Source organism: Alexandromys fortis, unplaced genomic scaffold (genome assembly GCF_014885135.2).
Source record: "Alexandromys fortis isolate MF-2015 unplaced genomic scaffold, M_Fortis_MF-2015_v1.1 scaffold_283, whole genome shotgun sequence".
Classification (NCBI taxonomy): domain Eukaryota; kingdom Metazoa; phylum Chordata; class Mammalia; order Rodentia; family Cricetidae; genus Alexandromys; species Alexandromys fortis.
The window spans coordinates 985877-1001780 of NW_026068164.1; the positions used below are offsets into that span (position 1 = coordinate 985877).

Below are 15904 nucleotides of genomic sequence, written 5' to 3' on the forward strand. Positions count from 1 at the left end.
CTGGGCTTGATGATCGGCACCTATGGAAAGAAACTCTCCTACAGGTAGGAAAAGAGATGTCCGGAACCTAGGGGCCCAGAAGACGGCGAACGGTGAGTTGAGATAGTTATTATTTTTAAAAGGTATAAAAAGCAAATTACTCACAAACTATTGGACTTGAAGTCTAACTTGCTCAAGAGGGAGGTTAGTCACCAGCTCGGGTCATGAAGGGCATAGTATCGTGAGAAAAGTTCTAACCCTCTTAAGTGATGAGCAACAGGGCAAAAAGAAACAGGTTTCGTGGATAGGAAAATACTGGGAAATCAATTACTGCCATGCCCCAATGACCACAGGACCTGGGCAGGAACCCATACCCCTAATCACAAGGACAAACGTCCAAAGGAGGCGGGAGACAAGACTCAAGTCTGGTAACATTCCTGAGGGGAAGCATTACCAGGTGACACCAAGCTGAGGGCCCTGGAAGGGGACAGGGCAGGAGGAAAGTTAGCAGGTGAAAGGGATCACTAGTGAGGAAAGAAATGACCTTTCAGAAGAAAGAGAATGCCCCAAACGGAGTGTGGGAGAAAAGAAAAAACTGACCCAGAACAGCTTACGGGGGGCGGGGGAGGGCAAAAGAAAAATGAAAAGAAATTAAAAAAAAAAAAAAAACGTGTGGGGGTACCAGAGGCAGAAGAAAGGAAGTGGGGCTGAGAGCCCGCGGGCCACGGGGGCGGGAGCGCAGAGCCTGCGGACTGAAGAGCGAGGGAAGCTCCAAGGTGGCCGCGGCGAGGGCCAGGTGGGACTCCCGGGCTTCCCGAAGTCCCGGAGGGGAGAATGTGAGACCGTGAAGCCCAGGACCCAGCGAAACCAGGAAGAGAGGCGCGGGGGCGGCTCCCCAGCGGCAGGCAGACGCCCCCGGAGGGCAGCGAGGGTCGCCCGAGTTCAGAGGGCGGCCACCCCGCCAGGCTGAGGAACAGGGTGGGAGGGACACTCACAAATTTCTTGGGTTTGCCGCCGTCGCCGCCCGTAGCCGGCAGCTCATCCGGGCTCCGACCCTTCTTCTTGTCCCGGGTCCCGCGGCCGGGCCCCAAGCCCCCGCCGGACGGCTCCATGTCCCGGTTAGCGCCGGCCAGTGACCCCTGGTCTACGCACTCGCGCCGGGCTGCCCCGAGCCAGCAACCACCGCCGCCGCCCAGCAGCCTTCTTAACCGGCCGCCGCGCCCCGCCTCATTTACATGCTGGGCTGCGCGCGCCTCATGAATATACAACGGTGACGCCTCGCTCCCTCCCCCCCTGCCCCACTTCCGCCCGGACCCGCAGCCCCTACCAATGGGGGAAGGGAGGGGGGGTGGAGGGACGTCGCGGAAGCGCTACCTGCCCGGCGGGCCTAACCATTCGGACCCACGGGGGGGGGGGGGGAGACAGAGAGGGGGCGGTGTTCTCTTCCAGGCGGCAGCGGGCCATACTGCCCCCTGGCGGTTGGAACAGGCCTTTAGGCTCCCACGCAGAGCCCACGTGGCTTAAAGCTAGACCACCTCAGACCCCATCCAGAATTTTATTGTCTGAACTAAGAATCTTATCGTAGAAACACTGTTATTTTGGTTGAAAATTAAATGCTAGGTTTTGTGGGATAATGCAGTTTGTATGTATATGATGCCTGGGCAGTAAGTGCATTAAAAAATAAGGTAAAAATGAGTTACTTGATATAGAAAACTATGTGCCAAGAACTGGTTCAAGCAAGCACCAGTCTAGACCAGCTTTGGAGTTACATTACCCAGCTCTGAATCCTACATTAGCTTTCTAGTTGTTTCTCATGTAGACTAATTATTGTCAATAGCCTAGACAGCAATTAAGTAGTTACTATATACCTGGCACATGCTACAGGCCAGGCTATATGTTAAACACGACATATCTTCCCTCACTGAATCCTCGCGATTTCATGATAGACTCTACTGGTATCACCATTTAAGAAATTGGGATTCTGGGAGTTGAAGTTAATCATAATTGATAGAAAATTGGCAAACAGATCAATCTGACAGCCACACCATATTTAACCAAGATTCCCCGCAGGCTAAACCAAATGTGCCTGCATGAGTTCTCTGGGTGTGGTCTTTGCATGATCTCTCTCAGCAACTCCATCCATTCTCCTGGCTACATCCACCTGACACAGGGTCTATAGGGAGGACTAAATAACCCTGAAGTCTAAAGAAAAGGATTTCAAGTGTATATCCCTGAGGACAGGAGCCTCCAGTACTCCTAACTTTGCTGTCTCTGAAATACGGCCTTCATCTCCCGTGTGTTTTCAGCCTTCCAACTGCTGGAGAAGTTGCACAGAGGTATCCAGCCCTCACTGCAGGCTGTCCAGGAGAATTCCAATGCTACTTACTCCTAAGCCAGAACGAAAGGACAGCAAGAGTGGCCCATCTAACACTCTTTTCTTGTACCACTGTCAACGCCCACATTTACCATGCCCAACTGTAGTCTTCCGGAAACGGGTCTGTGTTTGTGGTGCATACAGGACCCAGCCCTGTGTCTCCGTCAGCTGCAGCTTCCCACATGCAGCGCGGCTGAGCACTTACTGTGCTTATCTCGGGACCTCTTTACCACCTTACACTCTCATCTCAAACACGCTTGCTCGCATAACTAAAGCCATCTTTTACACCTTCTCAGGCCAGTGATCTGCCCAGGTCAATATAGCTCTTCAGCAGCAATGTTCTATTAATTCCCCATTTGAGTAAAATGATCCATGGAGAATACACACACAGGGCCTAACAAAGTGCTGAATGAATGTTAACGATTTTATTATACACATCATCATCTCTAGTTCCCTTTCCCATCATACATAGGTAGCTAACAAGAATTAAAATTCCCAGAAAGGTACAAAAAAATACCAATTGGTTTATTGGATTAAAAACTGGTAAAACGGACATAAAGGCAGTTAGAACAGGACATCTTCACAGCCTCCCCTACTTGCCACTGCATTCCGTCTGCAGTTAAGGGCTCAGAGAGACAGGCGCTCCTCCCCCTCACTGCTCACCTACCATGGAAGCAACAACTGCAGCAGAGGAACCCAGGAGGAAGTCAGAGGTGTCAAAATTTTATCTCTAAAGCCTCTTAGTTGGAAGCAGGGAGGGAACAAATGCAGGGCCAGAGGGGCTGGGGAACAGCCTCTACGACTCATTATCCATAATGTTCAGAGATCTGTGCTCCTGTCTCATCCCCGATGGGGACCATCAACAGGCTATGATAGTTTGAGGAAAAGGGGTAAATGATTCTAGAACCATGTGTGGTTTCCAAACCCTTCACCAGAGTTAGTAAAAGCCTTGGAGGTACCCAGTTCAGGACTTGGGGGGGGGGGCATACTTTCCTTCCCACCCAAGAGATGAAAAGGAATTCCTGGGGACACAGCATCCATGCTGCTCTTAAATCTCCACATCGCTCTCCTTGTCATTGTCATGGTCTCCGTCATAGAATTCATTGGGTGCCTCTGGCCTGCAAAGCAAGGGACAAGAGATTAGAAACCCACTCTTCCAAGTTCCAGACTCCTTCCAGCACTCTTCCCAGAGCCAATTCACCATTAGTTCTCTCCAAAGCCAGTTCCTCTCCTTTTACTGGCAGGGACTTACTGCAATCCATGTATCCAATACATGGAGACATCTGTGTGCTGGGTACTGCTGTAGACTCTAGCAAAACAGCAGAGACTCAGCCAGATAAGGTTTCCACACAGTGTCTCAAAGCTTACCTCATGAAACTAGCAATACCAAAGCAAACGAATGAATACAATAATTTCAAAATGTGTCGAGTTCTACATGACTGAGTCTGATGAATAAGAGGATGACATTTCACCTACAGTTACAAGGAGAACCTGCTCTGAGCATGAAATACCTGACTTCCGTGAAGAAGCTGGCTGGGCACAGATCTCAGGAAGGTTGCATTAAGCCACAAAAAGACAAGTACAGAAATCACAATATCCAAGGAAACTGAGCCATTCTAGAAGGTCAAGGAGACCAGGACCGTTGGGGGTTATGCGGGCAGACAAAAGTAGCTTCAGAAGATGAGCTAAGGGACCTGAGTGCAGGATGTTTTCAAACTGTTTGAAGACGGAAAGGTTTGAGGGGGACTATCACAGGAAAAGGTATGAGCAAAGACTGACACGGGGAAAGGTGTTGTGAGGGGAAGATTGACACGGGGAAAGGGATGAGCAAAGGCGAACACGATGTTAAAACTCCCTTAAGAAGGAAGCGATACCAACAGAGGATTCAGTAAGCACTAAATACAGGCTTCCTTCTTTTTGAAACACTATTCTTTGAAAGAGAGAATTGAGAAGGTCACTGAAGAGAAGCTAAGGAACTAAGGCAGACAAGGTCGTGTCTACTCAGTAAGCCCATCTCTATCACCTCTAAAACTTAGGATTGGGTCTCAGTCCTGATATTAGCTGCAGAACCCTAGTTACTTAATCTCTGACCCTTACTTAGGCTCTTCCTCTAGTCATCTGAGGATAAAAGCCACCTCTTAGGGTTGTCTGATGGCAACAGAATGACACCATGGAGTACTCAGTGTGGAGCCGAGACCTCGGCAAGTCATGTGCTAGCTGGAGCTATGGCAGCAGGTAGCCTGACAGTGAGGCAAGGCTCAGAAACAGAAGTTCCTGCCAGCAGTGCAGAAGGCTAAACAGTGCAGAGACAAGAACCAGATGTGAGCATGTGACTACAGAAGAAAAAGGCAAACCTAGACAGAAGGGAGAACTCAGAAACACTGTAGACAAACCAGCAAAGACAGTGGAAATCCATTCTGGAAGTCAGGCTTGAGAGACCAGAAGATGCAAGGAGACGATGATTGGAAGGAGTCTGAGCCAGATGTTCAATACTTCCTCGCCCAAGCCAGGGAAGAAGGGGTTACCCATGGGGAAGGGCAGCTGGGGAAGTCCAAGGGCCAAAGCAGTCAAGACCAAGTCCAGGAGAGAGATGAAGGCCAGAATTCTATGACCCAAAAGTAGGTTCTAGAAGGAACTGCAAAGTCATCCAATCTGTAGCAGAGCCAAATATCAGTAAAATCTGTAAGGAGATCTGTTTCCCACCAAATCTCTGTATCTCTGTCTGTCCTTGTCTGTCTGTCTCTCGCTCTCTCTCTTTCTCTCTCTCTCTGTCTCTCTCTCTCAATCTCTCTAGGCCCTTCTGGGTTCTGCTGTCCTTGTTCTTCATTTTCTAAAAATTTCTTCAAGGATTAACAAACAGAAAAAAAAAATCAATACTAATCTTTCCCTCCCTATTTCATTCTAGCTACAAATATTTCAACATAGATCTAAGAAAGATAAAGATTATTTACATATTTACACACACCTCACTCAATACAATTCTCAAACCGGAAGAAGACAGATGAACAAATAAATCTAAGAACCCTTAAAACAGAATGATATGGGCAGTGACCCGTCTGGTTCAGCGCTCAGAAGGACCGAGTAAAGTGCTGGCGAGACTATAAACAGGGAGCTGACGAGATGGCACTTGCTGCCATTGCAAATGACCTCGGTTCTCTTCCCAGCACCCCATGGCAGCACAACCACCCTTAACTCCAGTTCCAGGGGATCTGACACACTCTTCTGACCTTAGCAGGCACGAGGTACACAATGGTGCATATAAACAGATACAGGTGAAACACCACACATATAAAGTAAAATAAATAAATCTAAAAATAAATAAAAGGTTAAAAAAAACGAATGTAACTAAACCACTGAAGACTTTTTGGAAGTTTTCAATTTAGCAGTAAATATAAAAGGTTTTACTACATATGACCTTTAACATCAACAATTCTGAAAATCGGACCCACTAAAACAAGCATGCAAAGATGTATTATCTAAGGGGATTCAGGGTCACTTCCTTTACTACTTTAATACTTTAATAGCCACAAAAAAGGGGGTGAAGTAGGATCGGGAATAATGTAAATACCCACGAGTGGTAATTGATTACATTATGCTATCCCCAAACAATGCTGATACAATGGAGAAAACACTGATCTATATATACTGACATGGAAAAAAATTTTTTTTTAATTTTATGTGCATTGGTATTTTGCCATGGGTGTCAGATCCCCTGGAACTGGAATTACAGACAGTGGAGAATTGCCAGGTGTATGCTGGGAATTGAACCTGGGTCCTCTGGAAGAGCAGCCAGTGCTCTTAACCACCAAGTCATTCCAGCCCTGGAAAAAAATCTTTTAAAAAAAAAAAGAAAACAGGCAAGTGTAAGTCAAAGCAACATATTGTGAATAACCTTATTTGTATTCACAAAAAAATGTATAAACTGGGTTGGGTGGTGCCTGCCTTTAACCCAGCATTTAGGAAACTAAGGCAGAAAACTTCCATGAACCCAAGGCCAGCTTGTGCTATGACAGCCAAACCCAATCTCAAAAACACCAAGAAAGAACTAGTTATGGGGGCCCATGCAAAGGATCTCTGATTTCAAGGTCAGTCTGATCTACACAAAACATCAAGGAAAAAGAAAATAACTACATAAATAAAATTCTGAATGTATACATGTACATGTAGAAGTATAATTCCTATAATCTACAGAAAATGATCTATCAAGTAAGACATAAGTCAAACCACTAATAATGGTTACTTTCGTGGAATGAGTATGGGACTGTGCAAAAACATTTTGATGCTGTTTATAATACTTTAAATAAATATGTTGTTTTGTTATTGAAAGTGTCAAAAAAGATAAAAAACTTGCAGCCTAAAGGAGACAATAAGCCTGGGCCAGATGAACTAGTGTCTTCCCATTCTTTCCCACTCAGAAGCCTCCTCTGCAGACACTCAAGCCCCTGGCCCAGACCTGCTGTAGTTCTCCTCAGGACCTCTCTCTTCGGCATCAGCCTCATCAGTCCTGTCGTACGTCAGGAGGTCTGCAGGGACATCATGAATCTGGACACTAGGCGCATGGTTCAGCATCTTCAAGTTTTCAAAGATTGTCTGGCGGATCTGGTCCAGATACTAGTTGAAAGGAAAGAAAAGTCAGCAGCTCCCGAATTCCCAGAATACACACCCTTCTCTCTGCCTTCTACCCTGAACATCCTGGTTTTAAGAAGTATTTTAAGTTCAGATCCCAGTTGATAACTGTCCCTACTTTATCCTGGGCTTCCCCACAATGGTAAGTGTGACAGTGACAGCCAGGACTTCCTTCTCTTGCTTTCTCCTATTTCCCACCTCCCCGACCTCTCGAGTCCTCTTCTCATCGCGTCTCCAGCTTCTCCAAGCTGCTAACCTGGCGTGAGTTCTGATTCTCGATGCGGGTGCTGACGTCTGGATGGAGCGTGAAGTCCGGGGCAAAGTACTCGAAGTATTCTTAGAGATGGGAAGGGATTAGGAGAGGGATGAAGCAGTACAGCTGAGATACAAAAAGGCGAGTCCCGCAACATTCCCATCTTTTGCCATCCTGGTCCCCAGGTACACAAGTTATTTGCTCTGCTCTGAGCCCAGGCAGAGGTTTAGTCTGCAGAGCTCCCAGAACACACCATTTCCCATCTGCCTTCAAACAAGGTCATTCTGGGGACTGGTGAGAATGGGGAAGGGCACCATGAGGTAGACCTTACCACTATAGGGAAGTTCCTCACTAATGGCCTCTTCTACTAGCAGAGATGTTTCATATGTCCTGAAACCAGCAAGCAGAGGGGGTTGGGCTAACCATGTGGGCTGCAAGGACCATCCCTCCAATTTCTTAAGAGTCCCTAGTGAACCACAAAGGAGAAAGAGAACGGAGGACTCACCAGCACCGGGCAACATTTCGGACAGTGTAGCCACCACCACCCAGCACGAGGAGAGGGATATTGAAGCTCTTGACATATTCAACACATTCCCTGTCAGAAGCAATAAGAGGACTGGGTGAATCCAAGACATGTGACACCAGGTATCACTTGAATGCCAGGCAAAGAGACTGGCTACTAAACGCTCTCTATGTTGTTCTGGGCAGTAGAACTCACAGTGGCATTGTGTGTGACTGCTTGTGTAGATGTGTATGAATCTTCATGTGTGTTGATGCCTGCATGTGTGTGCATATGTACAGAGCGGCCAGACGATATCAAGGATTGTTCTAAAGGTACCATCCACCTCTTTTTGTTTTTTATTTATTTTTTAGTTTTTAGTTTTTGGCCTGAAACTTCCCAATTAGGCTAAGATGACTGGTCACCAAGCCCTAGGAATCTTCTTGTCTCTACCTTACCAGGACTGAGATTATGAATCATAAATGCATGCTATTCTTACATGGGTTCTGGGGATCAAATTCAAGTCTTCATGCTTGTGTAGCAAGCACTTTTACTGAGTGTGCTATTCACCCGGTCCCCACCCAATGCCTTCCTGCCTCAAGATTAGATTTTGTTCAAGATTAGTGTACTCTAGGGACTGGAGAGTTGACACAGCAGTTAAGTGTGTTTACTGCTCTTCCTGAAGACCAGAGTTTCCATTTCCAGCACATACACTGGGCAGCTCACAATCACTGTAACTCTAGCTCCAGGAGATCCAATACTACCTACTTCTTGTGCTCACACATGAACACACACATACACACACACAAATGAATGAATAAGCAAAATTCTTTAAAAACAGTATATTTAATATTTTGTATCTCAATAAATACTTTAAAATAAAGCACACCCTCACTCTGTCTTGCTTAATATTCTCCCTGGCACCCTACCTGATATTCAACTACTCTCATCAGTATCCCAGCTAGACTGACTGTTCTAATCTTCAGCATACATCTTCAAATCCTCAACTTCTCTCCGCTACATCCCCTGCCCAAACAATGTTAATGGCTTCATAACTGGCTTTCCACTACCCATCCTATGCTCTGACTCCCACCCCAAACCTTTCTTCATTTAGCAGTCAGAATAATCAACCACTTTCAAATTCACTGGCCCATGTCACTTCCCTGTTTAAAACCCTTCCACGGTTTTGTATCATCCATGGTCTAATAGCTGTGCACTCTCAACCTGGCCAGCTTTCAGCACCTCACTGTGTTCTGGCCTCACTGGTTTTATTTCTTCTTCATCAAGACTGCAGCTCTTTTTCGGTCTTTGGGCTTTCTACTGGCCCTTTTCATTGCGTAGGGCACGATTCTCTGTTCTCCGTTCAGAGATCATTCCTTCTTAGTGTCCAGGTCTCCACTCCCATTTCACCTTTTTAGAAAACCCTTCCCAAAGCATGCTGTCTATAGTAAATTCCCAAGCTAGGTGTGGTGACCAGAGCTGGTAATCCTAGAATTTGGGAGGCTAAAACAGGAGGATCACAAGTTCAAAGACTGGTCAAGGATGCACACATACACAAATAATGATGATGGTGATGATGATGATGAAATGCAACTTTAAATACCAACAAGAACAAGAAGGAAAGCAGTTCTCACCCATGGCCTCGTATGCTGAGATTGAAACATCCTAATCGGTCACAGCCCAGGGAGTCAGCTCCACACTGCACAAAGAAGAAACCCAGATGGCTACAGTAACATGAACGATCAGTCCTTCCCTCACCAGTTTGAAGGACTTATTCTTCCCAGAACTCTTTCCTCAAGCCCAGGCAAGGCCTCTTAGGGAGGTGCTAACAGCATTACCTGAAGCACGATGCATGTGGGTTGGTAGAAGTCCACCACCTGGCTGATGACTGGCTGGAAAAGGTGCTTGTAACCTGGGAGAGGGCCAAAGGTGGGCAACCTGGCACCCCAAGGGGATGGGGAGACAGGGAACAAAAGGAAAAAGGGGGTTGAGAGAGCATGTAGCCCAGGAAAGGGGCAACCCACAGAACCAAACCCTGGTTCTGAACTTCTGGAAGGAATCACAAACTGCTGAGTTTGAACACTAACAACCTTCTTCCCAGAAAAATTAACAAATAAATAAAAATGCACAAACACATACTATATGCATACAAATTCCAGGGGTTCGTGGTCCCTCTGAAGGCCATTCATCCTTAAGGACACCTGGCCCAACAATAGACAACACTAGGTAGAAAAGGTTAATTGAAAGAGAAAACACGGGGGAAGTGAGCGTGGAGAGGCCAGCAGTACTTACTCTGGTCATCAATGCCGTCCCGTAAGGGCACATTGAGACAATAATAGCGGCCACTCTCTGCTCCAACTTCATACATGTCACCTATAGAAAAGTGGGTACAGTAGTCATGCAAGGTAGTTTCCAAGACACAGCTGTTCCTTCCTGCCCTCTACCACATCCTCTCTTAAGGCTCCAGCAACTTACATTCATTTGATACCGGGTCAACAGCTATATAACTCAGACTGCCCAGGAACTTCCTGTGTTGCTCTGGCTACCTTCGAACCCTCACTCCCCCCCCCCCACCTCAGCTTGCTGATTGCTAAGATTACAGGTGTGTGTCTTCCTGCCTGGTGTCCACAGAGGTCAGAAGAGGGCATCAGATCTCCTGGAACTGGGAGTTACAGACGGTTGTGAGCTGTCACGTGGGTGCTGAGAACAGAACCTGCGTTCTCGGCAAGGGTAGTAAATGCTCTTAACAGCTGAGTCATCGCTCCAGTCCTGTCTGTCTCTGTCTGTCTGTCTGTCTGTCTGTCTGTCTGTCTCTCTCTCTCTCTCTCTGTGTGTGTGTGTGTGTGTGTGTGTGTGTGTGTGTGTGTGTGTGTGTGACATAGTGTAGCTATATATCCCAGACTGGCCTCAAATTTAAGGCAACCCTCCCACCTTAGCCTTCCGAGCCTGCCTACTGAGAAAACAGGCATATGCCATCACACTCATTTCAATGAATATTTCTCAGGAACTACTGTGTGCTAAGATGTATGCGAGGTGTAAGAGTACAGTGATGAACAGACCTAATGAAATTCCACCAAACTCATGCTTTTGTGGTACGAGATAAGGAAGGAGGACGTGATGGTTTGAATGAAAATGACCCCCGACCCCCACCCCCTTAGCATATCTGAATGCTTAGTCAGGGAGTGGCACTGCTGGAGAAGGATTAGGAAGTGTCACCTGGGGTGGGCTTTGAGGTTCCAAAAATTCAAGCCGAGCCCAGAGTGTCCCTGCCTACAAATCAGGATGTAGCTCTCAACTCCTGCGCAGAGCCTGCCCACATGCTGCCATGCTCCCCACCATGATGATAACAGACTAAACTCTGAACTGGAAGCCAGCCCCCATGTAAATGCTTTCTTTCATAAGAGTTGCCTTGGCTGTGGTTTCACAGCAATAGAATAGTGACTAAGAGAAAGAACAAAAAACTATAATAAATGTAACTAGCAGTGAGAAAAAGAGACAGGGCGAGGTACCTGTTAACTTAATTTAATGGAGTGATCAGAAAGGCTTCTCTGAGGAGAGGACAAAATAATCCCATCATTCAGGAAGCTGATTAAAAAGGATTGGGAGTTCAAGGCTAGCCTGGGCTATGGAGCAAGACCCTGTCTCAAAACAAAACACACAAAGAGCTAAGGAATACACAAGATGCAGGGATCCTACCTGTTCCAGGAAAGAAGTAATTTCCATATTTGTGGAATGACACAGTCATGACCCGGTCAGTGAGGTAGAAGGCTTCCTGAACGCCATCACCATGGTGGATATCGATATCAATGTAGAGCACCCGAGGGTGGTACCTGGTGTGATGATAAAGCCAAGATCTGGGGAAGAGGTGAATTCCCCATCTTCTCCTCCCCAATACAAGCTTGGGAAATATTTAGAGTCTGCTCCAAGTCACTTAAAATCCCATCCCACCAAGTTTCCTCCCGAAAGCCTAGGCCTTCATCCTCAGCTAGAGACAGGGAAGGAAAGGGACAAAGGGGACTGACAAGTGAGCCGGCAGCAGGGACAAGCTGTGGCGCTGAAGAAGCCCCCTGAGAAAAGCATCACAGACTTTCCTGGAGCACTTACTTGAGCAGCTCCAGAATGCCAATTACAATGTCATTGACGTAGCAGAAGCCGGAGGCCTATGGGAGATGGATTTATAGGCAGAAGAACAATTCTTCTACTCAGCTACCCCAACCCTGTCATTCTGACCACCTAACCTCTGGCAGCCACTCTTCCCACTGCAGCCTTACCTCAAACTTCTTGGCATGGTGTAGACCACCAGCCCAGTTGATGGCAATATCACAGATCTGAAAGACAAATACCCACTCAGTCTTCTTCCTGCCCACCCCTGAAGCCGGGTTCCATGTCAAGCCTATAAACGGTCCTGAATCTGGAGACCCAGGGGAAATGGGACCAGGACTACAGACTGGGGCTACATCACTACATCACCTTGTTGTTCAGCTGTGTCGCTCCTTGCAGAGATGCGCCTGTGTAACGGGAGCAGAACTCGAAGAGCCCGGGAAACACTGGACTGTAGGAAAGAGAGTAGAATTACACCTCCTTCCCCACCCAAACTCCATCACCACCCTCTAGCAGCTCCCCTCTCCTCCTCCACACGTGAGCCATCTTCAGATTTATTCAACAAAAATATTTGGACTAAATCTTGTGCCAAGCCTCATACAAAGCATAGTACAGGAATCATAAAAATGTTCACTGCCAGGGAGTTTGTATCCTACCTGGGAAGCAAAGCAAACAGGTTCTTGGGTACACAAGAAAATGTGAATAAGCTGAGCCAAAAGAGGTTGTTCATCATAGGAGGTGTCTGTGTGTACCACACTTGAACAATGTGCAACGATATTCCTTGTGGTTACACATTTTAAAGAAAGAACCCATTGGCGTGAACCATTAACAGTGAGACAACTAATGAAAGCCTTTAGCTCACTGTTAGCACAATAAGCCACAAATCACCTATGTGGATTTCCACCCACATACTGTACATTTTCACTTACATAACATTCTAGAAACAACAAATACGCAGATAGAGATGAGATCAATAGTAGCTTAGGGCGAAGGTGAGAGAAGGGATTGACCACATTTGTAGAGTAAAGGAAATATTCAGTACTGGGAAGACAGCTTGGTCAGTTGAAGTGCTTGGGTTACAAGGAGGAGTAGATCTTAAGAACCCATGGAAAAAGGTCAAGTTTGGTGGCTTATGCTTCTAATCCCAGCTCTGGGAGACAGACCTAAGGGGTTACTGTCTAGTCAGTCCAGACTATTTAGCAAGTTCCAGGCCAGTGAGAGACCTTGTTTTAAAACACTGAGGTGGCGCTGGGTGGTGGTGGCGCATACATGCTTTCAATCCCCGTTTTTCAAGACAGGGTTTCTCTGTAGCTTTAGAGCCTGTCCTGGAACACACTCTGTAGGACAGGCTGGCCTCGAACTCACAGAGATCTGCCTGCCTCTACTTCCTGAATGCTGGGATTAAAGGCGTGTGCCACCACTGCCCAGCTCAAACTTAAATTTTTTTTTTTAAATATGATTGTTACCTTACTCTACCTTAGGGTTTTCTGAGGAAGCACAAATTATACACTCTTGAAACTGATTCTTTTTTTTTAATATTTATTTATTTATTATGTATACAATATTCTGTCTGTGTGTGTGCCTGCAGGCCAGAAGAGGGCACCAGAACTCATTAGAGAGAGTTGTGAGCCACCATGTGGTTGCTGGGAATTGAACTCAGGACCTTTGGAAGAGCAGGCAATGCTCTTACCCTCTGAGCCATCTCTCCAGCCCCTCAAACTTAAATTTTTAACACAGAAGCAAAGCACACACACAACCAATCCCAAGGGTCACACTAAATAAATAAATCCCAAGCCTTAGGTCTCCAAAACCCAGTGCAGTCTACACACTGGCCATGTAAGAAAATATGATTAGATAATTATCAATTCTAGAAAAAACAAAAATATATACAGGAAAATAAATTAAATAGTAGTACTACTTGGAATCTTAATTATAATAATGTAAGTATAGCTGGGTGGTGGCGGCACACACCTTTAGTCCCAACACTCGAGACAAAAGCGGACAGTTCTCTGAGTTTGAGGCCAGCCTGGACTACAGAGTGGCAGGACAATCAGGGCTACACATAGAAACCCTGTCTTGGGGATGGGGGGTGGGGGAGAAAAGCCAAAACAATAATAATAATAGTAATGTAACCATAGAATACTGATAAATTTTAAAATGTGAAGGCTGGGTGTAGTAGTAGACATCTTTAATCCCAGCATTAAGATCAGAGGCCAGACTGTCTACAGAGGGAGTGCCAGGCCAGTTAAGGCTACAAGGTGAGATCCTGTCTTAAAAAAAAAAAGCTGAGGCTAGAGGTAGAGGCTCACACCCATAATCCTAACGTGCTGAAGCAGGCAAAGGAGGAGCAGAGTTCAGGTCATCTTTGGCTAAACAACCTTGGCTCCAGAGGCTCCAGAGGCTCTGTCTCTACGTAAATAAACAAGCAAACGTACAAATAAGGAAGCATCAAGACGGCCCAGCAGATTTGGGGTGGGGGGCCTGTCACAAAGCCTGACAACGAGAATTTAATCTGTAGAACCCATATGGAGATCTACTCCTATAGGCTGTCCTCTGACACATGTACTACTCCTTCAAAAATAAGTAAATAAATGAAAAAATAAATTTCCAAGTAAATAAATACATCAATGATATAAACTGTGCTATTACTGCATCACGAACTGAGAGAGAAGAGAGAGTAGGACGGTATGCTAATACTCCACACCAATGGCTTGTTAGACAACATCTAAAGTTGATAAGAAGAAACAGCAATCAGAGATAACATAGGGCTGGAGAGGTGGCTCAGAGGTTAAGAGCACTGCCTGCTCTTCCAAAGGTCCTGAGTTCAATTCCCAGCAACCACATGGTGGCTCACAACTCTCTGTAATGAGGTCTGGTGCCCTCTTCTGGCCTGCAGGCATACACACAGACAGATTATTGTATACATAATAAATAAATAAATATTTTTTTTAAAAAAAGTAAATAACCATAAAAAAAAAGAGAGATAATATAGTAGAGAAGTATGATTGTAAGCCAGATTCAGAAGGCGGACAACCTACATTCACCCATGTAGTTAGTGACAGTGAGGCCGGGCTGCAAGCTGTTTCACCAGGTGTACCCTGATACCCTCTTCTTTACAAAGACGCCTATAGCAAGCCCTGCTTGATAACGGGTTGTTGATATTGAGAGACTGGCTGCAAAGCATTTAAAACAGTACCTAGCACGTAGTAGGTATTATCTAAATATATAGATTAGGAGGACTAGCAACAGTAATTTTATTCCTTGAAAATGTAAAGATAAATACCATGGCTGGGCATGGTGGCACATGTCTTTATAATTCCAGCACGTGGAAGGCAGAGGCAGATGAATCTCTGAGTTCAAGGCCAGGCTAGTCTATAAAGCTAGTTCAAGATACCTAGGGCTATACAGAGAAACCCTGTCTCAGAAAACCAAAAAAGATAAACTCCGGAAGAAATAGGTAAAGGATAAAGTGAGAAGAGAGACTTATAGACTTAAGATTTGCTTCTTCCCCAAAATATAATTTAGCTATGAATTTTAGATTACTTATGCCTTCTCAGCTGGCATGACAGGCTTAGCCATCATGCCAGGAAGCAATTTGAAATTAATTTTAAAATAGAAGGGGGGGAGATGATCCTCTGAAACACAGAGTATAGATAAATATGGCTATAGTTTACATTTGATGGGACCACTGATGGATCACAAATGCCCAAAGGGAGTGTTCCCTTACTTCCCAAAAACATTTCAGCTTCAGAGCTGACTCTGCATTCTCAGATCTGGGAAGTGAACTCAGAAGAAGCAGCAAAAACAATTAAGAAAAGAAAAAAGAAGAAGAAGAAAGACACCAACACCAAATGAGTAGCACACTGTGTATAGGACAGAACTGTGGGCCAAGGCTGTCAAGAAAAGCTTCATGGGAAGTCAGGCACCACAAAACACCCAGAATCCCAGCACTGAGAGGCTGAGGTGGGAAGACCACCAATTCAGTGATAGCCTGGGCTACCTAAGAAGATCCTGTCTTGAAAACCAAAACAAACGGAAGGAAGGAAGGGAAGGAGGAAGGGAGGGAGGGAGG

General features: G+C 45.9%; 2 protein-coding genes across 2 annotated transcripts in view; both read right to left on the reverse strand.

The window, feature by feature from the left end:
• Diaph1 (diaphanous related formin 1) overlaps nucleotides 1-1224 on the reverse strand; it is a 95409-nt gene extending 94185 nt beyond the window's left edge. Inside the window, exon 1 of the mRNA XM_050127947.1 lies at nucleotides 975-1224. Coding sequence (XP_049983904.1) covers nucleotides 975-1091 — 117 coding nt within the window. The 5' untranslated portion in view covers nucleotides 1092-1224. The remainder of the gene's footprint in view (nucleotides 1-974) is intronic.
• A 1535-nt stretch (nucleotides 1225-2759) lies between these two features.
• The window catches only part of Hdac3 (histone deacetylase 3), an 18642-nt gene continuing 5497 nt past the window's right edge, over nucleotides 2760-15904 (reverse strand). Inside the window, exons 4-15 of the mRNA XM_050127949.1 lie at nucleotides 12202-12283; nucleotides 12003-12059; nucleotides 11836-11891; nucleotides 11428-11561; nucleotides 10024-10104; nucleotides 9570-9643; nucleotides 9366-9430; nucleotides 7738-7827; nucleotides 7564-7622; nucleotides 7236-7315; nucleotides 6807-6964; nucleotides 2760-3471 (exon numbers count right to left, since the gene is read on the reverse strand). Of these exons, the coding sequence (XP_049983906.1) occupies nucleotides 3402-3471; nucleotides 6807-6964; nucleotides 7236-7315; nucleotides 7564-7622; nucleotides 7738-7827; nucleotides 9366-9430; nucleotides 9570-9643; nucleotides 10024-10104; nucleotides 11428-11561; nucleotides 11836-11891; nucleotides 12003-12059; nucleotides 12202-12283 (1006 nt within the window). The 3' untranslated portion in view covers nucleotides 2760-3401. The remainder of the gene's footprint in view (nucleotides 3472-6806; nucleotides 6965-7235; nucleotides 7316-7563; nucleotides 7623-7737; nucleotides 7828-9365; nucleotides 9431-9569; nucleotides 9644-10023; nucleotides 10105-11427; nucleotides 11562-11835; nucleotides 11892-12002; nucleotides 12060-12201; nucleotides 12284-15904) is intronic.